The following is a 25,990-nucleotide window of genomic DNA, read 5'->3' as shown; positions in this document are numbered from 1 at the left end:
TTTTCTGGAAAGCCTTGAAGTGAAAACATATGGAAGCCCATTTTTCGCATAGAAATTTCGCAAAAATATATATAAAAAAATATGACCAAAAAATGAATAAAAATATGACCCTATATATATATATATATATATATATGATTAAAAAATAATAATATTCGCCTTTTTTTCATTGCCTTTTTTTTGTTGACTTGAAAAAAGTCACACAAAAAAAAGTTTCCTGTTTCATTCCAGGAGAGAAATGAGAACTTGACTACTGACTTCAATTGTCAAAATTACAGTTACAGCCTAAAAATAATTGTAGCTAATATATGTACACAAAACGTACATTGTTGTCCTTCTATTGACCATTTTTAAGTGTTTCTGAGTAAAATGCAAAGTCCACACATATATTAAATTAATTATTTACTTTAAAATAACTCATCAAAACGGGTAGTTAACCTTGCCAAGCTATCTTTTTTATTTTTTTTGGGTCGTAATTTTTTATAATTTTTTTATTGTCCTCATTTTTTACTTTTATTTTTTGGTCCTAATTTTTGGGATTCCATATTAAAATTTTGGGATTCCATATTAAAATAATAATGAATAATATATATTTATGAAGCAAAAAAACGCAACTCAAAGCATTTCCAAAAACAAAACAGAGGAAAAAACAGCCCATTAGAACAACAGTTAATGTTGAAACATAACTGAAAAAAGAAAGTAAAATAATAAAGATAAAATTAACTAATTAAATTAAACTAATAAAAACCAGAAATGTATCAGAAATGTCTTCCATCACCCCAATTCATTCAGCTACAAGTTAATTTAGTTAATATGTTTTAGTCTTAGAGTAATATATTCTTGGTTAAGACTTTCCATTTGTAAAAGACAATGCTAATATATAAAGTAAAAGTGTTACCATAAATGTTACCATACAAAGTAAATGTATCTGTGGTGTCAGAAATACACAAGTGCATGTTTTGTTCCGTTATTTTGACCAAATGCAATTTTAAAGGAATTAATGATGTGTTCCAGTAAAAACTTTATGAATGTTGACATAACAAGGTCAGCAGCAATGAAGGATCCTGATCACCTAAAGTAGTATTTGTTACGGAAATACAGCTTAGACTTGACAGATTCATTCGATAAGAACACCAACCAGGTAGATGAGCTCTACTTTTAAACCAACTGTGCAAATATGTTTGGGGATGACTGGTTTATTCCTGAAGGGATCTAATCTGGACATGTCTATTCAATTTATAAAAATATGTCAAATTGTATACAAATAAATAGCAAACAGAAAAATGAAATGATTGAAGTTAAGCTGATTTGTTCATTTGCACTCATATACAACAAGCAGACAAATGTGCTGCTTAAATAAGAATTAGTTTCAGTGAAGGGAAAATGATGACAACAGAGACAATGTAAAAACCTCTACAATTATTTTATTGGCAAACTAAAACTGTCCCTGCTATTTACACTTTACAAGCTATTGTAAATATGCATCACAAATATAAAAGGTTTACATTTATATACATTATTTATATAAAGCCACATCTTATTCACCAAAATTAATATACCATATTATATTATAGTCGTGTCATTTCCATCAGTCAATGTATTGAACAACGGCTATAATAAAATATCACACAGATTTGTTTAGGTACATGACAAATGCATATTCAATATACTGCATCTTGTATTAAAACGGTGGTACCTTTTCAAAAGTTAAAGGCATTTTTAAAGCATTAGGTAGTCAGTTTTTGTTTTGGCATGGTATCTTAAAGTGAAGAAAAACTCACTAAACATGACAAAGCTAAACTTTCTTTCACACCACTACAACCACTGTAAGTACATGTGGAAAAGCAAGGGACGGAGGTTCATATGTGCATAAGTATTTCCTAAGCTGTTATTCATAATTTAAAAAAATGCATATGGCTAAAGGAATAGTTACTATATAAATACATCTGGATAAGTAATGATTTCCGCAAGACTTTTCTGAAGCCTTAGATTTGCGATACAATATAAGACCACCTTTGGATAACAGCAGTGAATATTTAATATAACATTTCTCTGAGTTTTTATTAAAAGTTCAAATGTTTTGTGCGTTTTTTAAACTTGTAAATGGGTTATTTGTATATAATTACATTTTATTTGTAAAAAAATAACTTATATGCATGTTGTCGTGCTATTATGAGTCTCAAAAATCACCTGAAGAATTAATTACTGAAAGTATCCATGAATGTGTCATCACTGACAGATCATCACAACAGTAATGTTTGAAACATTATTTCATGAAGGGTCTTTTAAGAAGGGTTTCATAATACTAATATTAATCATAGGAATAGGACTTCAATACACTTCAATGTAAGATGCCAAATGTACTGTTTCACAATACCATCAATGCATGGCATGTCAGAAGGTTAATCTCTGTGTTCACAATACCAACTACAGGACGGACTGGACATTGCAACAAGCAAAACATTAACGGCCGGTCTAAATAGTCAACCAGGGTGAAAGCAGATCAAAATACTACAAATCAGTAAGAATCAAAAAAGCGTAATACATCTTCAAATGAAAAAATTAACTCCCACCAGCAGTTTAACCCTTCCAACTCATGTGGTCTGGACGAACATTGTTTGAACCAAATCATAAAAAATATTAATCACATTTTCTGACTGACCCAAAGTGGTGTCTAGTCATGTTTTCTTTGTTTTGTTTTTGTTGCATAAGGGACTTAAGATATAGTATTTGTATTTTATAAAAAAAATCAAAATATCTTCAGTCAAAACTCCTTCCGTCATTTATATACTCTAAGCTAAAACAAATGTATCAGTAGTTAAATATAGTCCATTTAAAATTAATAACAAATATAGTAGCGAAATAAATATACAAACCTGTTTTTGCTATGTGCTGTTCCAAATGCTATAAGGCACAAGGGTTTTAGCTGATCTGGAGCAAAAGTTTAGTGTGATGCATTACATAACAACTCTACAGATCATTTCATCAAATGCCGCTTGCACTCTTAGGCCTTAAAGCTTGTTTTTTGATTTTATATTACATCACGGTGAACAGTTCAGCGGGCAGCTCGTCAGAATGAGGTCATCTGACTATTCTCTTTTGTGTCTTGTGGAAAAAAATTGTAATGTGTGTAAAACAAAGTTATTCATTGTGTACATCTTGATGCATTTCCATCTTCAGCGTAACAGATGACCGTGCCCTCTTTTTCTGTACAGTACCAGCTGCAGTTGTTTGTGCATCAATAAAAAGGAAGCAACAAGAAAGGACCATTTCCCCGTCGTGATGACACCAAAAGATGGTGATAAAGAAGACCCTGTTTAGTCCTGATTAATCAAAAAAATTGCATTACTATTGCATTATGTTAAATTAATATGTTGTTATGCACGGATTTTGTTTGCAAAAAGCCAGTTTAACTTCATCAATTACAGCTTGATTCCATCCAGCGTACTATACTGTATATTTTGTTAGACATCCCTGCTGCTCTGTGCTGTGCAGCTCTGTATGATCCCACTGAAGGGGGACATTGCTCTCTTTACCTTCACCAGTTATTTCCCCCCTTTCCAGAGCTCACAAACACCAAAGCAGCATCTAGTGGCCTCCGGCAGCGTGGCTCTTCCCTGAAGTCCAGTCGATGATTATGAAGCTAAGACTCATTACCATGAAAGAGACACCCAAAGCTGCAAAACAGGCCGCCTAAGAAAGGGGGAAAAGAGCATATCGATAGCATTGACGCTTAATTATCAAGAACTCTATTCCACGACAATAGCCTTTAGCACGAGGGATGATCGCCAAATAAGCATAATGAATAACTGAAGAGGAGGGTATTTGAAGGCCTCACCACAATCTTAGGAATAGAGTTCATGGGTTCATCTTCTTTGGGAACAATGCGGATGTAAAAGACAGCCGGAAAAATGAAAATGAGGCAGGGAGCCGAGGTTGCACCTGTAAGGTGAAAGAGGAAGAGCCGGTGAAACCCAAAGCAAATAGGACTGCAATGACATGAAGATGAAACATTTGAAAGTCTAATTATAATAAGATTGTATTGGTTTTCAACAGTATGGCAATGATAAATATAAGTCAAAAAATCCAGTATCCATTTCAGTTGAACCTCACACACAAGTATATTGAGATCTAGGATTATAATGGTGAGGTCCGATGTGTCATCGTCTGACATTTTCAAAGAGTTTTTTTTAGAGATTAACAGGGTGAGTTTTAGTTGATTTAACATTTTATCAATCCTACCAAGTTTTGTTGAAATAATAGTATTTGTGAGGGTGCTTGATGGATCATTTGTTATTGTTTTTTCACCGAGCAACACGTGTTGCCCTCCTTTTGTAAATTGTTTCTGCATATTTTTTCTTACTGTCTTTCATAACTTTGTGCAAATATTTAGTGTATTACCCAAAACATGTTGTGAAGAGAACACAGAGCATGTTGTATGATATAGTTTACAGGGAGAGGTACAGTCATACAGAGACGACACATTCCCTGTGAGTAAAAACAAAATCAAGAACATTCCAGAAGGATTGCAGTGCAAATTATATTTTCATTCAGAAATTTAAATTAATGATTTTATTCTGATCTATTCTGAAAATTGACACAAACAGGGTTGTGACCCCTAACCAAAAGCTTTTGCAAACAGTCCATATATTGCGTCATCTGCATGCACATATTTATCAAGCGGAATCTGTGGCTTTGAAGATGGTCTTTTGACTTCTTTTTTTTTTTACTTTGACCTCCAACTCTTGAAACACGAGGACAAAGCGTGACAATAATATTGACTTGGTTTGTCCATGCAGACACATGCTCTGTTTGCATTTTTTTTTTTTTTGCTCTAATGTTTTTGTTATTAGAAACTTGAAAGCTTGAAACACGGCCATGTCAAACAGGATGGTGGTACACAAAGAAATCATAAGTAACCCATAATAATCACATCATGTGTAGAATATCTAGTCAAATAAATTCAGACAAGTGGATAAATAAGGATATTTAAATGTGTTTTCTAATGTTTGCTACGGTAACAATGTTTTCATGTTTCTCTATGATACTTTTGATACAATTTCATCTTTTTGTACATTGCAATACTAACCAATGATGCCGAAGATGCCCAGAATGTTGGGAGCAAATATCACCAGCAAATTGATGATGGTGAGCAGAAGGACAGCAATGGCAGTGTGACGGAACCAGTTGAAAGACTTTGTTGGGAACACCATACACTGGATGGCTCTACGTACCTGTGGACAGAAACAGGCAGAGGACTCAATGACAAAATAATACCACAATATCATATTTATTGACATACGGGGGGAACAAATCAACAACAAACTTACAGGGAACAACACAATAGGGACAGTCAGCGTCACAGCCGTGAGGACGGCAACTCTCACACACAGGATCAAAGTGTCGTACGGATCAATCCGGCTATATGTGTGCAGCAGCTCAGGCTCCACATTGCCTGAAGAAATATAAACATATATATATATATATAGAAAATTATCAAGTCTCATGTGAACTTCACTGAGTAATAATATAATCTAGCACTGGAGCGCTACACGCTCTAGCTCATCCCCACAAGGTGGAGCTTGTGCTCTACGTGGGAGACGAGAATACTGTACTCGGCTCTGCTTTTCTTCAACACAGAAAAAACACTAACCATCAATACCGCATATTTATGACTAACTAGCATGCAGTAAATTAAAACCATAGATTAGAACATTCGTTTCCAAAAAATATCCAAGGTGACGGTCTCTTCTGAAAATGATTAAATATTAAATATTATATTAACATTGTGGCATGACATTTATTGCAGTATTTTGAAAAGCTTCATTATGGCCAGATTTTATTTTTTTGTATTTTAGTATGGTATATCAAGCAGAATCCCCTCATGAGTTCAGACTCAGTTGATTCCTCAATTTGGACAAAATTATTATCTTTTTTATTCTAAAGACAGCAGCAAAACAAAGTATTTCATATTACTGTGACCTGATGTCCACCCTATTCTTATGAACGCAATATCTCAAGAACACCTAAAGCAGATTTCTTTAAATTTGGCATAAATATCTATGTTTTTTAGGACAATTTCACACAAATGTCCAAGAGGAATAACATTATGACATTTTGGACTGCCCTGGATGTAAACTGCAACATGACTGTTTGGTGAACGTATACAATTGCAAAGCCATGAATGTATTTTTTTGTTTTTTTGTTGTTTTTTTTACAAAAAAAACATCTCTCAGTTTAACTGCCTCTATGTGTGGAAGCAGGTAAACTGCTGTATTAAAGCGGCACACTGTGTATCGCTGCCCTGACTATCTGATATTTTTCTTGAAAAGTATTTTTCCACTGATTTTGTAAAAGGCAAACTCTAAAGAAAGTTGGACAACTGTGACAACTCACCGTAAAAGGTCAAGTAGCCAAAGAGAGCAGCCAGAAAGTACATGCTGTACATAACCAAGATGGAGATGTTGGACACCCTCTGCATCTTCTTCTGGGTTGGGCTAAAATTAGAAAGTTGAAAGTTATTTGAATGCCCCATTACGCAAAGACATGTCGTAAAAATATATGCAGGCGAGCGGTGACTCACTCGCGGAGCTCGGTGTAGATGGGGAGCACCTCTGGGTGGCAAACAAAGGCGAAAGCCAAGATGGGGATGGTGTATGCTGTCTATTAAGAACACATTAACACGTGACTCTCTATGATTAGAAGTGACTCTCAAAATAAATGTGGGAACGTTTGTGGCTTTACTTTTGAAAAGCTATCCAGAGAAGCACACTGTGTTTTCAGCTCAGCTGCTTACCTGGGAGTTAATGTTGATCATGCGTGGGGCGCAGTGGGAGTCATCGTCCTCATGAACCAGACCGTTGTTGTACTCATGGCCGTGGCTTGAGACATTCAGGCTGAGGTGGGCAGCAGTGGTGTTGGCTGTGAACTCTTCGAACGGGCAAGGGATCTGAAACTTTTTAAAGATAACCTGTGGAAGGGTGCAAAAAAAAAGTGAGGAAAAGAACAGGTAGAAACTAAGAAAAGACGTAAGCATGAAGGGATGCAATAAACAGTCCCTCAACAGTCACTGCCAACATCAGATTAGTGTGATTCAGCTGCTAAATACTTATGTTGTACTTTAAATTTGATGTGCATTAAGCAGCTCATATGCGCCTTATCAAACAACATACCACCAAAATTAGAGATGATGGGGGAAAGAAAGTGAGTAACATATGTTTGCCAAGATGACATGCCAGAACAAATCGAGTCTCTCTGTGAAGAGTCACCATGATAATGTACGACTATCAACTTACCGCGGAGAGAAAAAACACCATACAGCTGAGAGAAAATCCACTCGTATAGCCGAGGTAACCTGAAAATATGCATAAAAAGACAGTTAATGTTCGAGCTCCTGGTGCATTTCAACGTTACGTGTTGTTTGGGACTACTCTACGCTGGAATAGTTACACAATAACTTCACAAAGTTTAGAGTCAGAAGGTTTGCTACTGTTCTATAAATCACCTCACAGCACCACGGGATCAGAAATAGCATGTTTATTTCATATTAATGAATAGGTCAGAGAGAAGGATCAACTCTGGGGATTGATGTCTAATTGGGCCCCGACTGTTTCCTCTGCGAGAGGTCGGATTAAGACACACTAATTGCTTCACTATGAGGTAACTGCAGCTTTAAAATGTCCACATCTAAGATGAACATAACTTTAATGAACAAATTCTAAGGATAAAAAATGTGTTATAATTTGGTAAATGTATAATATGTGTGTGGTAAGTTTATTAAATGCAATGTACTTTGGAAAGAGCTAAACTACAAATGAATTGACTTCAGCTTCACAACAAAGCTTGTGTAAAACAGAAAGAAGTGCAAATGTGTCATTATCTTACAGTCTTTTAACTAGAACTTTAGAAACATGATGTGCATGGCAGGCTTTGTTTCTCATAATTTTGCTGTCAGATCCTTTTGTATTTTTATTGTTTATCATGCTAAACGTTTCATGTTTATTTTTCTTAGCAGGTTCGGGCTTCCTTTTGAACTAGACCCCAGTGGTCAAACTGTACGGGAGTTCTTAACAATGTCCCTGGAAAAATTCATGTGGTGAAAAGAACCACAAATAGTTAGTTTCCTTGCTTGCAGCGTCCACTAGTTGAACTCACCGAGCTGTTTCATTAAAGCCAGGGGCAGGATGATACTGGCAGAGACCATGATGACCAGGTAGTTTCCATTCAAGTACCACAGACTGTTTGGAGAGAAATATAGTTTACTTGGGAGAGCTCAATATTTCCAACACTGGCACAGACAGAAATAGAGAGATGGCGACAACATGTATGCTTTTACACTCTAAGTGAAACTTTGGTACTATTTTTTTTTTAAATTAATACAAATCTACTGGTCTAAATAGTTAATGTGGCACATTTTGCCTGACCAACAACAACTAAGAACGTCCTTGGCCTCAAAACTCTGTCTGAAAAAATGTGTCTGCTTATGTTGCTCCTGACAGCAATACTGGAGTAGACTGTATGTAACTCTGTTGATTTACGCAAACTGTTCACAGTTTTAGAATTGGGAGACATTGTGGAGCCTTATTAACACAGCACCGGAGACGTCGGTACACATTACCAGCTTATTCCATCACACCATTGCCACTTATGTCTCTTTAGTTCTTTCATACCAACCACCCAAAAAACATTACTCACCCCATACATAACAAACAAAAAACCTAATAAATCTCGTGACGGGTTAATTGAGAGGGTCGAATACGGTCTCAAGAAAGTATAAAGTGGAAGTCTCCTCGAAAAACTATACAAGTAGGGATAGTAAGAAAATGTAAATGTCTTTACATTACATAGCAATATTTGTTAAAAATGGCCGACGCATTGTGACCGACATGGGTCCTCATCTGGATCCTTCTCTGCAGTTGCTTGCGCCTATGCTTCAAACCGCTAGGGGGCTCCTGCTGCTGTTTCATCCTTGGCTATAAATGTGCCCCACACACTTAGTCACATTAAACAACATCCTGTGAATGCCCTTCATAAAACACAACACCCTCATATAACCTAAAAGAAACACCACAGCATAAATGTGTGCATTCTTAACACATGTGTATGTCCTTAAGGTGGGAAACCACCAGTTTACTTAAAGGAATAGAAAAGACAAGCGCTCCTTGTGCGTTTCTCAGGAAAACAAATATAATCGTGGCACAGATAGAAAATCCATTAGTAGCTGTCTCTTTAATCATCATAATCACAGGTCATGTCCTCTTAGGACATTTGGTCAGCAGTTCATTTGAGACGATTAGCTTTCACATGTGAGAAGAAATGTATCTGCTGTGATGTGAATCCATAGCTGCTTAGGGAAAGTCTCAACGAGACCAATCCATGTCACGTGAAAGTCAGGTGACATTAGTCTTCATCAGCAAATTGCAAGTTTGGCACTTGAAAATTTTGCTAGAGGATATGTTCATACATAGCTAAAAAAAAATGCAAGCTGAGTGGTTAAGTATGGCTGATTATTATTATTCTTTTATTGGTCAGGATTTTACAGTGTCAATGATATTGCTTTGTGATATAAAGTTATAAAAGATATATTTGTGATGAAGAAATAATATGTGATGAATGACAAAAACACTGTGATCATGGACAGATCACGGACGGACTCTGTTTTTATTCTGAAACTGTAAAATGTATAGCACATGTTTAGGTTGCAGTTTGAAAATAACAAATATAGAGGATGTGTTTGTATAAAAATAAATAGATGTTGGCCAATACATAGTTAATAATAATACTAATAATAATTTACGAATTTATTTCAGCTCTCAAATATTGGTATAAGTAAATTGTATCTGCATAAACAAATTTAGTATCAACCAGGCTACAGCCTTCATGGAGTCAAGTCTCACAGCACAGTAAGTCCAAGTTCAAGTCTCAAGTTTCAAATGTGTGTTACTTGGTCTCAAGACTACAGCTCTGAATGAATTACTTCTACTTCCAAATAGATATAACAGCAAGAGGCACATGGAGTAGAAATGAACAGTGTGTCTTAGTTGCTTGGTGCCAGCCCTCAGCTGACCGTGGAATATGGCAACCATGTTAAACCACCTGCTGCTGTCATTTGTAAGTGTGTGTGTGTGCGTGTGTGTGTGTGTGTGTGTGTGTGTGTGTGTGTGTGTGTGAGACACAGTGAGATCATCAGTCACAATACTCCATACGTCATTTTCGATTGTAGCTAAGCCCCTGAAATGAATACACACAGATGTAGGTATATGTCTCACTTCATCCCACTCTAAAATTACTCAATGATAAAGGGTAGCGTGCCCTTCAGAAGGCTTAGACGTTAGAATTTTTTTATAGCATGGCATAAAAATGGAAGAAGACACTGCTGAGTATTGTGTATTGCATTGGAGACATTCAAGGATTGTCCAGATGTTTAGCTCTAATATGTCAAACTAAATGTTTTAATCTTTGAGACCTGAGATGTTTTTAAAGGAACTACTGCAGTCGCTAGAATACCTTTTGAGGACAAGGTTTGTTTTTAGATTGGTACAGCTGGAAATCACTTTAGTGTGCGGTGGCCTTATGCAGAGCGTCTCTATCTGTGGCTTGACTCTGACGAGAACACTGCTTGTCTCCACAAGCTGACAGCACTGAGGGTGTATGTTGTGTGTAGACAAAACAGACAGATAGTACCCAACTGTGGGCCCCCTGCAGCACAGCCAATTACAGGCTGCCATTCTCATCACACCCCCACACTCACTGAATCAATGAATGGCGCAAACTGAATATATTCACTGCCCACATACTCTGCCAGGGTCCTTGACCTTGCACACAGTGTCTAAGTTGGACAGCAAGGCAGAAGTTGAGTGCCATTCACTTGCAGCACAGATATGTTGATGTTGAAAAGCACTCAGGTGATAATACTCACTCAGAGCTGGGATCTGCCTTCAGGAACGCTTGGATGACCAGCGGTAACTCAGATTTAACAATATACAGGTAGCTAGACATAGCTGGAACAGATGAGACAAGAGAAAAGGTGAAAATGTGTGGACTCATGGCAAATATGCTGGCACACCGAGCAAACAGACATTCGCTAAGCCATGTCACATTATGTTTGTGTAAGTGACAGAGCAGGAGCTACTACTGAGGACGCGGAGGTCATGTACTTGTGTTTGAGCAACATGGGGGAGGTTACTTAACACAGAATGGCCAGAATTGTTTTTCTTTAATACAGCAGTAAGACATTTGTGGAACATAAAAACACTGTTTCAGTCATTTTTCAAGAAAAAATACCAAACATTATGAAGCTTCTCCAGAATGTAGTTGTTTTTCCTCTTTGTTTTATTGCCATTTTCACTATATTGTTAGATTATATATTTTGACCTCAGTATTTTTTAACTCCTGGCTCTGGCCCTGGAAAGTGAGTGACAGACTTCTGTGAGGCAATCATAACAACAATTATCCTCAATACACATTATTGCACCTACTCAGGGAAAAACCCTTTATTAAACCCCTTGCATTTAGTCTTTAAGCATTATAAATTCAACCAATTTTAATCATGCTAATCCTGCCTCTAATGTATCCAAAAAGCTTTGGTCAGAAACAACCAGCCATACATGCTCTTCAAAGCGTGGGAGGAACTTTTGTGATAGCCAGCAGCGATTTACCAACACTTCTCCTGATCTTTGCTCTTAGTACATCCTCATATTCCAGCGTGTACAGCCAAGAAGAAAAATCACATTAATAACGGTTTATGCAATGTAGTTGAGTAGTCTACGGTTGAGTGGCGGATATCATAACTCGTCCAAAAACAGTCAACATACGTACGAACACATGAATCACTAAGTCACATGGGCTGCTCACCTCCAATATTCTGCAGGGTAATTGCTATTCCAGCAGCCATTTTTCCAGGAACGCCAAAGGCCCTGTACCCCAGCTCTTCATACCCTCGAATTCCTGTAAACATTAATATTCACTCAGTTATGTTGGCTGAGATGTCCTTCTGTGCAACACAAAAAATAATTTAAAAGGTTTACTGCATTTTGGATTATAGAATAAACTGATTCATTCATTTTCCTTCTTATAAATAGTCTAAGGTATCGAAGAGAAGTTAAGATGACTGGAAACCAAATCCCTTTAATCAATGTGGCATGTATTTGATGTGATTAGCAAATGTTCTGCTATAGTGTGAGTGTTAAAAGAAAAGAGATCAAAAATCCCTTCCCATGTATAATCTGCTCACTTTTCTAGTCAGGCATGGGTTCTAATTGTAACCAGTTCAACTGGATCAGATGTTGCAGAACTGTTGGATTTTCAAGTGCATATACCTTCGATTATAACTGAACATCACAATTTATAGCTACACTATATATTTACAAAAGGCAGACATGACACAAATCTTACCCACAATGCCAGAGGATTTCAGCAGCAGATGAATGGAGTAAGATGACAAGCATGCTACTGCAGTCAGAAGAAACCTGTGACACAAGACAGAAGAGTCTTAAGGTTTATACATGTCAACTGTTTGTTTTACCAAATTATACATTCCTTCTGGGATTATAACCCTGGCCTTATTTACTGTCCATTGCCATATACATTACAATCAAACAGTTGTCATGTATTGCACATGTTCTTAAACGCTACCGTCATTGTGACATAACTTAAATACACAATTTATTGTTTGATCTGATGTTAAGTCTGGGAAATTGAACTGCAGGAGCAGCTGATATTTAATGTCACTGTACTGCCTTTACATGACATTTTACAGGTAATGGTGTTCATTGCCTATAAATCCTAATTGTACAGTATTATTGTGAGACTTTACCAAAGATTGCGGAAAAAATTCTGCATGAAACAATACGAGGCATTCTTGTAACAATACTTTTTTTAATAGAATATAAATTATCTTGATAAAAGGAACTCAACCGTCCTACACATGGATGAAAACAATATTTCCCACAAGCCTTTTAGCTCTACAAGTTGCAGTGGTCCTACTACAGAGTCAAATCAGTGGGCTTGTCAAGTCAGCATTATGGGTCAAAGGTTGACCCCAAATTCATCACCTTTCTCAGACTTGTTCCCAGCATTTCTGCACACTGTGCATTTTGTTGTAGCCACAACTATCGTGAGAACACCACTGAGGCGGTGGGATGGAGGTCGTGTCCTCAGACTCCTCTGAACAGTCATGAGCGACTTTCCAACCTCCCTCAACTCAAAAAACAGCATTTATTTGATCTGCTTTTTAGGACATTGCGTGCCTTGTGTTAATGAAAAAATAGCCTTCTCAGGATCCCGACGCCTTCATGACTGCTCTATTTCTGTGTCTCACTGGAAAGAAGCTGCCAAGGAGGGAGAATGTCTATTTGTATCTCTGTTGGTGGATCAAGGGCTCTCTTGACACTATCGGCTATAATCTCCACCAGAGAGCCACAATAAGGGAAACAAATTTGGTAGCACAAAGAGCCACTGAGGCTGTAAGAATCGAACATCTGGAGTAAACATCTATGAACAATTATTTAAATCAAAAAGACAAAAATTACTAACGGGTCAAATAATGCAGATGTTCTTAACACATGTGCTCAGAAATGTCAAAATGAGCAATGCAGTCAACTAGGAGGTGTGTATCAATGCTTGATTTTGAATGAAGTGCTTGTCGAAAAATGACTCCTCCAAGAGTGTTTCTCTTGAAAATCATGCATAAAAAAATTGGCCCATGTACCTGGAAAGCTCCTTTTTTGCTCTCTATGAATTAAACTTTAATCGCATTAGAGATTAAACAAACTTTAAGAAAAAGCTGTGCTGTCTAATGCATTAAAAAAACAGACTTAACACAGGTTTGGTTATTCTGGGCTGTGGCCTTTCTGTGTGTGGGAGCAGGGATGGGAGCTTGAAAAAAGGTATGACTAGAGGTATGCATATCACGGTACATGATATGTTCTAAGATGTCATGGCAGATAGTAATTCACTCCTGTAAGTAACCAGCACCACTCTGGCCCTCAATCACACCACCAAAGCAGCTCACTCCTGAAGTGTAACATTCAAGAATATCAGGACTCCAGAGTGCTTTTGGCAATTGTTTTGATCATTTTTACACTCTTCAGTAAATTAAACTAATAGTGTTGTAGTCGTGACCACAAAAAAACGAGACCGAGTCATGAGCAAGACCAGAATGTATCAAGTCTGAGACAAGACCAAGATTTCAAGGGGGCAAGAAGGCGCCAAGACCAGACTAGTGTGAATCCCACACTGCATGAACTCTGAAATGTCTTGATAAAATAATCAAAAGGCATTGAAGTCGTGAATTTCTCAATCCAGAGTCCTCTTTGCATGAGACTGACACCTTCAAAAAGTTGAGATTGTTGACCGATATCCAGGACTACAACACGGTTAAACCTTTTAACACTCCATCCTTCAGAGGCGTAGTAAAGCAGGTACACAGAAACACATTGTTATGTTACTAAACTAACAACAATTCAACATTGGAGACATTAATATAACTGACTTTGCCTGTATGCATGTTGTAGCTCATGTTTTGCCACGAGTTGATAAACATTACTTACAAGAAGAGGAGTATGCCCGTGTTGGCCATGGCATACGCTAGTCCCAGGATTCCACTGCCCATAATAGCATTACCCAGGTTGAAGACAGACATGCCGAAAGACGTCTTTCCTTCAAACTGAGGGGAGAAGAACCAAGCGCATACAATAAATGTCCAATGTTAAAAAGCATGATGTGCTTTCTGTTGTTCTTTGTCGTCTGTACACTTGACTTACATCTTTGAAGCGTATGTGTTTCTCTCTATCCGCACTAGGCAAAAATTCCTCATTCTCCAGTCCTCCATCATTATCATCAAATCTAAGGGGCAAAGTTATGACGAAGATGTCAATTTATGGTCTCTCGATCCATCCCTTCAAACTGTGCACACGTCTGCTGTAAACTTGATTATTTTGGTTGTATTATCATATGCGTGGAAACAAGTATGCAGTTTAAAAGCCTTGGCACAAATCTGCAGACATACCTGACTGTTTGAGTGCCATTTCTGAATAAGGATCCACCCGATGAGGTAAGCAGAAAACCAGGTGAACATGCATTTAAAAAAATTCAAGATCATGTAGGAAGTAAGTCATACTGTATGTTGCTCAGCACGTTCATTATCCTGCTCAGTGTTAAATTAGAAACTCTCTTCACAAGGACACAGTTATGCATTCAAAGTGGTAATTTAAACAACAATTGTTTAAATAATCTAGGATTTGGTTTCAAATACCGATACAGAAAGACAAAAGGTATCAAAAGTGATATACACATGCTGGGATATTATTCTAATAATTATATAAGAGACAAAATGCAGTTTGTGTTTAAAATAAAGGCAGAATACTCACTGATCCTCTTCTGGCAATGTCTTCATTGGCATCCCCAAGTCACCCTCGAGGTCGTGACTTTTCCCGTTGGGTAAGATGCTCATCTCTGACTGAGTTGGTTCCATAGTCCAAGCAGGAACTGATTCTTTTTGGTTTGTATGTATATACACTAAAGATGCTCCTTTCTTTAATATCTGGGACAGAGAGAGAAAGGACAGGAATCACATACAGGTGCAAGAGTTTCTTTGTTTAGGATTCATTATTCCATGTCCTAACTGTACACAGCATTTAAAATGTGCAGACGCTTTGCATATTTAAAGGACCTGAAATCATCGTTCAATCAGCTTCCCACTATGGTCCATAGGGTCCTAAATGAACATAAAGTTTGCTGCCAAAACTCAACAACTTTTTACACAGTAAAGATTTTAGTTATATTTGTTTCTCTCTGTCTGCTCCACCAACTTCCATGAAGTGGGAAGAAATGATGTCACATATTTCCAAGAGTCAATCAGATTTTTTCACCTCTGATTTTCACATCTCTGTCAAATCTGATCAAATTGCACAGTGACTGTTTTGATGAAGCAGAAAAATAGACTTTTTGCATGATAACCTCTTTAACCTTTAAATTGTGTGTTTGGTGGTGAATATTCAATGCTGTTTTGTGTTTTCATTGTGTTAAGATACTTTGTCGTGACATCTACGGTGGACTTCAGGTCATGCAAAATCGTCATAGGCTCTCCCCAAAGCAATGGTTTAGTTTGTCTAATATGCTACTCTTAAATCATCATGGACCTATGCAGCTATGAAGGGCTACAATAATTGTTCTCGTCTAATAGCTCAGGTAACAGTTATTGTGTTAATGTAGCTACACTTCTGTAAATTCTGCTCTCAAGGACAGACGTCATAAATCCTTATATTTGACATGTGTCATTACAACATCCAGGTAACAATTGCTCAGGTCTACTGTTGACACAGTGACTTCCAACACTTGAGGTCTGACGTCATTCTCTCATCATCCAAATTGTTCACTGAAGCTTTTGCAATACATAAACACACATGAACGATACATAGCGATAAATGATCAAAGGATGGGGTCAAATTTTTGACAGTATGGCACGTTTTCTGTGCTGCCCAGAACTTCAGTAACGAGCGAAGCAAACAAGTACAGACCACCTGGTCAAAGGTCAAAGTCTGTTTGAGGTTGTTTCTTTTTTTTTTTTGTACTTTTGTTTGCTGTTGTCCTGTAGTTAATGTCACAAACCTGCAGATTCTCAGTGCTACCATTCACTTCCCACCTAATGATGTGCTGGTCTTTACGACGAATATAAACATCACACAAAATGCTAAATCACTCACAACAGCAGGCCTCAAATTACTTGCAAAACTTTGCAAAACTGATATTACTGTACTACTATAATCATACATTTCAACAGTATGTTTCCTTAGTGAGCATAGGATTTTCTTGAACAAAAGTTTGAGGAGAAAGAAGGAAAATTTGTTAACTGATTAATTACTACAAAACTATCAAGACATCACTCACATTCAATCAAGCTATCAATAATTAAGAACTATTATTATATGTGACTACCTCAGACTATGACCCAAATGACACAAAGAAAACTTTTCACTTCAGAGAGAAGTGAAACGTTTTCCTTGTGTTGTCTGCTGTTTCCTCTGTCACGATTGTACAGTAGCTTAATTGTGTTCCCGGAGTCCTGTCAGCCAGAAGATAACCTTGTATTACTACAAAAATAGTCAAAAAGTCAAACTACACAACAATAAACACAATAATCAGACAAAGATGGGCAGAATGAATAAATTCCTCCAATCGAAACGAAAAAAATGTCTAACTTCAATGTCGTTTTATTTGCCCTAAGTGAACATGCCCCGTAAAAAAGTCACAAATGTAAACGCCCCAATGTCAATACTTTCTGTTACAACACCATATATTGATAAAGATAATTTCCCAGAGAGACTGCGAGGGGGAAAATGTGACGCGTAAGTCATTTTAAAATGAAGTCCAGTATGTTTTACGTCACACATCATCAGTGATAAACAGGCATTTTAAGCATCACTTTGAGGAATTGCACCAGTCTTCCCCACGATACATTTTAAAAGATGTTCTTGTTGTGGCCTCCAAAAACATTTGGTTACAACATTTACAGTAAATACACAGGGAGGCTCAATATGAAGTATCACGATGTTGCCGCCCACATAATCACTGTTTACTTTTTTAACCTAATAACACACCCTGGGATAATGTGTCGAAACTGAGATAGTTAAAATTGTCCAGTCAATGGTTGAGTAGTAAGGATAACACCAGCTAAACTGTAAGCCTTTTTTTCATTCGGTGGTGTCAGTGGGGTTAATGTTTTTAGGTGTTTTTATTTTATACTTTTAATATTCAGAGTTATACCGAGGCATTGAAAACATGGAAGCTGGACTGTGATGGATATGTATTTAGCACAGGAAATCAAAGAAAAACCACAAATATACATCACACACTTGCCTACAAACTGTATGACAAGCAAAATCTCACTCAAAACCGTATTCTTTTTTCAAATAAAACTTTATTTATGCAAATTCCTTTGCAACTGCTTATTTATATTTGGCTGATTAGTTTGCTACCCTCGGTCAGAACAGGTCAAATGTAGTTTGTATATTTCAAATAAAAAAATGTGAAAGTTAGAAAAGGCTTTCTGAGTAGTGCAAGGCAACATACAGCTGATAACAGTACAGCTCACAAACACCATTATAAAATCGACATTAGACGCTCCAATTAAATAATTCTAATTAATTTCTAGCATAAGCCAGGGAGTATTTTCCATTTAAAACTATTAGGGAAATCACACAACCATAACATAAAGCATTAGCATTGTTCTCTGGGCATTTATGAAGTGTGATAAAGACCCTGAGAACCAAATCAATCTGCTGCTGTTCAGGTGCAACAACAAGAAGTCACAGTGCAACCGCAGCATCAATACAAGACACTCTTTGGAAACCTCCATCATGTACAGACCGAGATCAGGTAACTGTATGCAAAATTAGTTCTTTAAAAGACACATGGCTGGTATTATTTCTGCTGTGAAATTGTATCTGGCAAAAGGCAGACTGGAACGTTTAGCCATATGTGTGTCTATAAAAACTTGTCCCTCAACACGATTAAAGACATCTTGTTAGAGACGCAACATATGTGGTTTCTGAAGAGACTGTTGCTGCTGTCAGCGTGCTACTGAAAATAATAATATAATAATAAAGATCTTCCTAGCTGTTTGGGTCATGTTGAGAACATCCTATTTTTATAATTCAGTTTTACAAACATCAATGGTTATGGTTACACATGACACCAATTGGTTGTTTTGTGGAACTGGCAATAGCTGCAAATCAAACTCATCCTTTTGATCTACCTCTCTGTCCAAATCTTTGTTTCCTGCTGACTTCAAATAACTAAGATCAAATGCAAAAATGGTTGCTCTCTGTATCTTGCAAGGAAAATCTACCAAGCCTTCAACAAGTTTGCATCTTCGATTCCACAACATCTGCATCAACCTCGTGACAAACTAAATTAAAACTGTACTTTTTTTTTGGGATGAGTAGTACAGTGTTTCTATCTCAATAAAACATATGAAATCAAGTCCTCTGGGCAAATACAACGGCAAACTATTTCTGAATATGATCTGTGTCCATATGAGTCAGCCAAGTATGTTATATAATAAACCAGCCCTAAAGGAGCATACGAGTGAGAGGCCCCCATTCTGAGGGACTGGACTTAGGTGACATTTGAAATGTTTGAACAGGTGGGAGGGTGAATGCTGATTAGCTATTAGATGTGACCGTCTGTTAGACATTAGTGTGACAGAATGGCTTTTTTGAAAACACTTTGCTCCCACATTTATTTCCTATCTCTTCTTGTGTCAGTTGGACATGAAGCAGGGCAGGCACGGGACAAGCGGGGAGACAGTGACGCAGGAACAGGCACGAGGTTCAGCCAACGGTGCCTGGCAGCACCAGTTCGTCTCAGCCACGTGCTGCTGAGGACAGAGGAGCACATGCTCGAGTCCTGCGTGATGTCGGCCAGCACCTGAATCACATATTCTGCTCAGTGGCCGAGCCGGCTGAAGGGATAGTTTTTAGACCGAAAATTCGTCATAAACGACAACCCTTTTAAATGCTTCCAAAACAACTCTTTATGTCAAATGAACAACAGTCTGGAGCTGTGATATGTTTGTGTTGCCAGTGGATATTCAATCTGTAATAAGAAAGGATTTTGGGGGGGAATGAACAATAGCTATTTGTATGTTCCCAGTTGAAGAATGTATTTTCATTCAAAGAAACATGAGTAGGACGAGAATTGTTGTATAATTATATATGCTATTGATTATGACATTTAAAAGAATTATTAGAGAAAGATAATTAATACACCAATAAACAAAAAATACATGTTTTCTATGTATCAACTTCTATAGCTTTGATTCTGCATCACATCAAAATAGATGATAAGTTCCTATTTCACCCTGAACCCTCGTCTCCATACACCTCGATAGTCAGCATTCCCCAAACATTCAGGAGAAGAAGCAGGTTCTTCACATCCTATGCGGTCAACAAAGTACAATTTGAAGATATATTATGATATTCCCAAAAAATAAATTCTAACAGACTGAGCCTTTACATTTAGGAATGTGTTACATAGCAAATTGTACATGTTTCCGGGACAGCAACATTATGCAATCATCTTCACGTTCATGCCACCGATGACTTTAGCTTTCTGCGTCACGGCCTATTTACAGTGGTATAAAAGCAACGTGATGCTCGACAGAACACACACACTGGAGATTAAACTGCATCACAAGTTAGCTCTTGTCAAGTTACTGATGCTTTTCAGGTGAGCAACGTTTTTCCAAACTTTTCAACATTTATAACACAAGCTTTCATCAGAAACCAAAGTCTAATGTAACTTCCATCATATTTAAGATACCGGTTTGTTGGAATAGAGTAGGTTGGTATGTCACACGATGTTCTGATAGCGACAGGAACAAAAAGAGGAAAGGCTGTGCTGCCATTTCAGTTTTGACTATATTTTTGCCTTTATTAAGTATGATTGAAGTGAATGGACCTTTTTTCTTAAATACACATTGTGTCTTTAAAATAGTGCCAAAAAATCCCCTAATTTGTCCGGTCTCTCATGTTGAAGACTAATCCCTGACTGCACTTTAAGTCCTTTATGCAGCGGCAAAGAATGAATGTTATATTGGAAAGAGAAGAGGGAACAACACAAACAGGACTTGTGAATCCCATATACTGAAAGTCAAGAGAAAGTTTCATAATATATTCTCCCAGCCCACTAAGGTCTTCATGATTCTTCTGACTCTTTTTCACACACAGACACGAATCGTTAAAGATCATAATAGCAGCACTACTGAAAACAGGGAGCCAAGACATTAGCAGTTCAAACAAATACTATTATGCTGAGTAATTTAAATGATGATTTGCACAAAAACATCAAACAGCCAACAATCCTTTGTACTTATGTTAATCCAGATACCATGTACCACAGTGGCGGGTAGACCTCTAAAATCTGCATAAATCTACATAAAACTAACAGAAGCAAGTGCATGAAATGTTTCAATTTAGGGAACGACAAACGCGTAAAACACATTTTAGGAAGGAATGACGTGGGAGATTTCAGACCTCTAGACATTGTCAGCTGCATGACTCCATCAAGTTAAAAATTGGCACATATCCACTTCGCCATTCCTTTAAGCTCAGGCAACCATAAACACTATGAATGGATGGTATAAGGGTGACAACTGACACATCCTGCATCATATATAACACAGAACACCTTTACAATGCAGTGTGATTTAATGCAGTGACCCTGCAATAAACCCTTTGTGGACCATGTCATATATGTTTTATGACACTTCTGCAAACTAAACGAATCTGCAACTGACTGCATTATTGTGAAAGGTGTTCAAGGAGTAGAGAAGACGTGGAGAAGACAGTTGCTAATTGCTATTACGTGCTGATGTCTGCAGTTTCTAAAATTAAGATGACGGATAATATATTATAGCTGATGGGAAGAATGGCACACAAAAATGTGTTTCAGTATAACAATGGTAACTTTGCAAATATCATCTTGGTCCATTTATTTTAAATTAAACTAAATGGAAAGGCATACAAATATTTGGGGGGGGGGATGCAGTTTAGTTTTCTAAAACATGACCCTTGCCAGTGACTATAATGAATCTATTGACTTCCATTAATTACAAGTACGTGTTGACAAGCGAAAGAGCAAGTAGGTTTCTAAGAAATGGCTGGACAAACAACAGCTGACAGAAGGTTCAGAGAAAGAGCACAGGAACATCTTTATTTGACAGCACAATCCCAACTGCTATATTTATAGACATACATTTCTATTTTGATTTGTTTCTATAGTTAATAAATGGACAACTATGTATGTTGTAGATCACATCTAAAAAATTGTCTAGATTGTGTACTGTTGGGTTGTTTGTTGTCAATGAGCACTTGTAGCACACTACGTATTTACAAAAGGATCTGAGACCGGTTTGCATCTACTGTCTCTGCAGACCACGCCAGTTTCCAATTATACTCTAATTTCTGTCATGTTCAGACCACGTTTTTGAAAATAATTTCAATGCTATGTTGTTTTACAGCATCTTTGTTTTGACAGCCACTGTTTGGGTTCTCTCTCGTAGCATTGTTTTTAAAAGCAGGAAGCACCTGTTTTCAGTGAAAAAGCTGTTGAAGCAGACCAACCAAGTTAACAAAAAGCAGCTAAATAACCAGATATTTACCTGATGAGAAGGTGGAGACCAAAACGGAGCTACAAGGCGAGTGAATAGGTCAACATTACACAACTCCAAATCAATGCTATTGTTTCTCTGTATATTTTGGATGTGTAAATAGGCAACATGTTTGCCATATGAAAAGAAGAGGTGATGTATGTCTAACAGCTTGTTGCTGTCTTATTTTTAAATATTGTAACTGGAGACTTGACTATTTTTGGTTTCAAATTATATATGTATATCAGTTAACTGTTGACATTCAGCATATGCACAGGTTGTTTCTTGCTTGGTCTATGGTGATGTATTTCCTGAAAGTCTTCAAATCCAACAACATATGGCTATCCATAGAATTGTGTTGACTTGAGACCATATTTTGGCATTAATCGCTCAAGAGAGAACAAATGAATTGGAGTGTTTGTGCCACGTTCTATCCATTAAGCTACAGAACAACACAAAGCACAAAAACTGAACGGACTGAATGCAAGTCCAGTTTGAACTTTCTCTTAAAATGGTGACCATAATATTATTTGTTGGGACAAAAAAGACCCACATGGGAGCATGATGAATGCAATTTCGCCGTTTCCATACAGGACTTCAACAAATCACGGAACAGTGACTTAAATATAGACAACGGCACATGATATGGTCACATTCAGTCCAACAGATTATGAGCCCCAAACCAAGGACAATAATAACCTCTGGAGTGTCTGACACATAACACTTGAGCTGAGTCAAAAGCAGATATTCTCAGGTCTCTTCGGTGTGACAGAGGAGAACAGCTGGCTGCTTCCCACATGGTTAAAACATCGGCCTCCACATGCCGCACACACCTGTCCAGCTCCTCCACAAACTCTCAGCCATTTTGATCACTGCACATACTGGGGTCACTGGCCGCAGTTGAGTTTATCTGCTCATTCTCCACTGTGACGAACCCAGCATGACCACCCATATAGGGTGTTGGTGTTTATAGAGGGGCCAAAGTCAAAAGCATGTCCCCTTAGCCACACCACCTTAAGTACACACACAGAAGTTATCTGGACAGTCGATCTGTATCCCAGAATCGGTGAGGTTTTCAGTCATAATCTGGTTGGTATTTCAAAATAAGTCCCTTACGCTTGGAAAGTAACCCGTTTTCATCAGTACAACCACAGTTTTTCATGGTGACAATTTAACACCCACATAAGCAATTGGGTGATCGGTGTCTTATTTCACACTATCAGTACAACTGTTGTTCCTCTGGAATGTACCCATTTCCACACACATCGTTTTCCAATCAACTGGCAACGTGCAACCGAGTTGTAAGCTGCTCCAACATTGAGCATGTCAACAACGCGCATGATGCCAATCTCCCCCCAATAAATTGCAGCATCGTGACACCACCTGCTCAGAAGTCTGAGAGTTATACGCAATTCTAAATATCTAAATCATAAATATTATTATCACTGTGGAAACCTGGAGTAGGAGTAGATACTCTTTCAGAAGACTAACAGTCTCGAATAGACTTTAAAGGGTTGCTTCCCGATAAACACTTAGAAGAGTGCAGCTCTGCAGTGACTACTACTGTATTGTGTGATTTAATGAATACAACCCATAAATCAGATCACCGCAACCACGAAAGGCCCTTGAACATGCAGCTATAACTGACCACACAAAAATATTAAGCCATTTGCTGCAGCAGAATGTGAGATCGGCTGCGGACAGACAGAGAGCTGCACACTCGCTCAGAGACACCGTCAGCCACACACAACCGATGGCATGATCATCCTAGCAGAGATAATATCAATATTACCAATACAGTGTAATAAAGTTTCATTAATCGGTTGATCTTTGGGTCAATAAAAGGGTCTATAAAATATCTTTAACATGTTTAAATAAAACATTAAAATTAGCCTAATGGACTCAAAATAGTTGACTAATTTCACAAAATCTTTCACATACTCATATAGAAGAATACAAGGGAAGGAAAATAACATTTTCTCCAAGCTATTATGATCTGGCACACAGTAGTAACACAATGACCCATGCAACAGGCTCAGCCAGCACCGAGTGTTGCAGCAGGATGTTCCCCACAGCAGCTATTCTGTATATTTAGCCTTTTCACAATAAAACAAAAAGGGCAAAGCCCTTTAAAAGACGGCTACTGGTTGTTGAAGCTACTTATTGTTGTCTACAATATGCTGCCCTGGCGCAGACTGTGATGTGGGGAATATGGTTTTAGTGGTAGGAGGAAAAGGAAACAGTTTTGCGTTTCCTCGATGCCATGTGGCTTCACACCCAACACGGTACGGGCTCTAAAGTGGATACACTTCCGGAAAGGGAATGCTTTTTAAAAAACACAAGCTACCTTGAAATAGTCTCCATAAAAATATCGATTAATTTCATTCAGCGCCGAAAGCTGCTTGTGAAAAAAAAAAAAACGACCACACATGTCAACTTTCATCAAACAAAGGTAATGTCTGCGTGTGAGTCCCACATTGGCTCAGGAGACTAATCCCATTCAACCAGCTGTTTCTTTGAGCTGTCGCAAGGCGACATTAACGTGCAAGCTGATCCGACATGTATTAGAGAACGATTAAAAAATGCAACACGTGTGCTCAGACAATAGAGGATGTGTTTCTGGGTCCTTGAGGCACATGGTCCTCACATCTGGAATTGGCGCTCACTGCGGGTGGACCAAACATATCCTTTCTTCATTGATCACTACTCAAGAGGAAACCATATGCTCCAGTATGCCAACAGTGTGCTATGTGATCACAGACTACAATATTCACAAGTACTCTGTTTGTTTTCATTATACTACCAGTACATCTTCGTGTGATTGGGGGAAATCAGATTACATTCAATGTTTTAAAATACTACTTCGCCTCAACCTTGCAATACAACCGGTTAAATATTGAATACAGACATGGTGTCAAACACAGCAGCAGCATCCAAAACATATGTTTTTTTTTTCTGTTCAAAAAACCCAATGCAGTCAGTCTTACCAACGGTTCTTGTCACGAAGCTTCCAAGTTAATTCCTGTGATGAGTGCGGATCAATTTGGTGGTGAGGATCTATTTATCCTTGCGTGTCTTCTCTTTCCTTTTCTCCGTGAATGTAGTATCTACAATAGCTGTTTGTTATACTCACATTAGCTCTTTAAAGCAGCGGGCACAAAATGCGCTTTGGGAAATGGAAGGCATCGTAAAACCCTCTGAAGCGCAACTGTGGGGGTCGCACAAGACCCGCCTCCTTCTCCACCGCCCCCCCTACCCCTCGAGAGTTGCGCTCGTGGGTTCAACACTTTAGCCGTAGGTGAGTGAGATACAAGGAAAACCAGAGTGACTTCTTTTGCCTTTGCATAAACATAAAACAAACATATGTGGTATTAAAGCGCACGACGCGCACGACGTGAATGCAGTGCGTAAAACAAAGAGGCATCATAATGGAGATAATTATAGTCAATATGTTTGTCATATGATTACTATTGGGAAGTAAATAAACATTTGGAGAGGGCATTGGGATAATAATGGTATTAATTCCCCGTTCTACACATTTACTCAGGCAATGTAATGATTCAGTACAGTTCCCTGCAACGGCGCCATGTAGTTCACTTTGGACTCTTACTTCCCTCTCTCTGCCTGGTGCATCTGATCCAGCAGCTCTCAGCACGGTGCAGCCTGAGATTTGGCACCTGTTAAGAGGGTGGAATGTGGAGAGCTTCTCCCTGCTCACTCATCAGAGAACAAAAGCTGCCTGGACACTTAATACTAAGGTGAGGAGGTCACCCTTGGCCCCTGGCACGCAAATACCATGTAATAGATGAACTCACAGATTTGATTTTAATTGCATATTTG

At 37.9% G+C, this 25,990-nt stretch overlaps 1 protein-coding gene across 2 annotated transcripts; it reads right to left on the bottom strand.

Moving 5' to 3' along the window:
• Positions 1-1,416: 1,416 nt before the first annotated feature.
• slc38a3b (solute carrier family 38 member 3b) lies at positions 1,417-25,338 on the bottom strand. 2 transcript variants are annotated; one of them, XM_068594119.1, is made up of 17 exons: positions 25,138-25,338; positions 15,369-15,541; positions 15,008-15,028; positions 14,763-14,844; positions 14,550-14,665; positions 12,394-12,467; positions 11,854-11,946; positions 10,919-11,000; positions 8,155-8,237; positions 7,296-7,354; positions 6,797-6,970; positions 6,584-6,663; positions 6,397-6,497; positions 5,331-5,455; positions 5,090-5,234; positions 3,839-3,942; positions 1,417-3,693 (listed from the first exon to the last, which is right to left on the bottom strand). In XM_068594119.1, the coding sequence occupies exons 2-17, from the start codon at positions 15,470-15,472 to the stop codon at positions 3,589-3,591; spliced, it is 1,548 nt and encodes a 515-aa protein (XP_068450220.1). In that variant the 5' UTR covers positions 15,473-15,541; positions 25,138-25,338; the 3' UTR covers positions 1,417-3,588. The 2 variants fall into 2 exon arrangements, with proteins under 2 accessions (XP_068450220.1, XP_068450221.1); XM_068594120.1 differs by lacking the exon at positions 15,008-15,028.
• Between the last annotated feature and the right edge of the window lie 652 nt (positions 25,339-25,990).

Source organism: Clinocottus analis, unplaced genomic scaffold (assembly GCF_023055335.1).
Source record: "Clinocottus analis isolate CAN_PGR_092001 unplaced genomic scaffold, fCliAna1.0.p SCAF_3, whole genome shotgun sequence".
Lineage (NCBI taxonomy): Eukaryota > Metazoa > Chordata > Actinopteri > Perciformes > Cottidae > Clinocottus > Clinocottus analis.
This window is presented reverse-complemented; position numbering and strand designations above follow the sequence as displayed.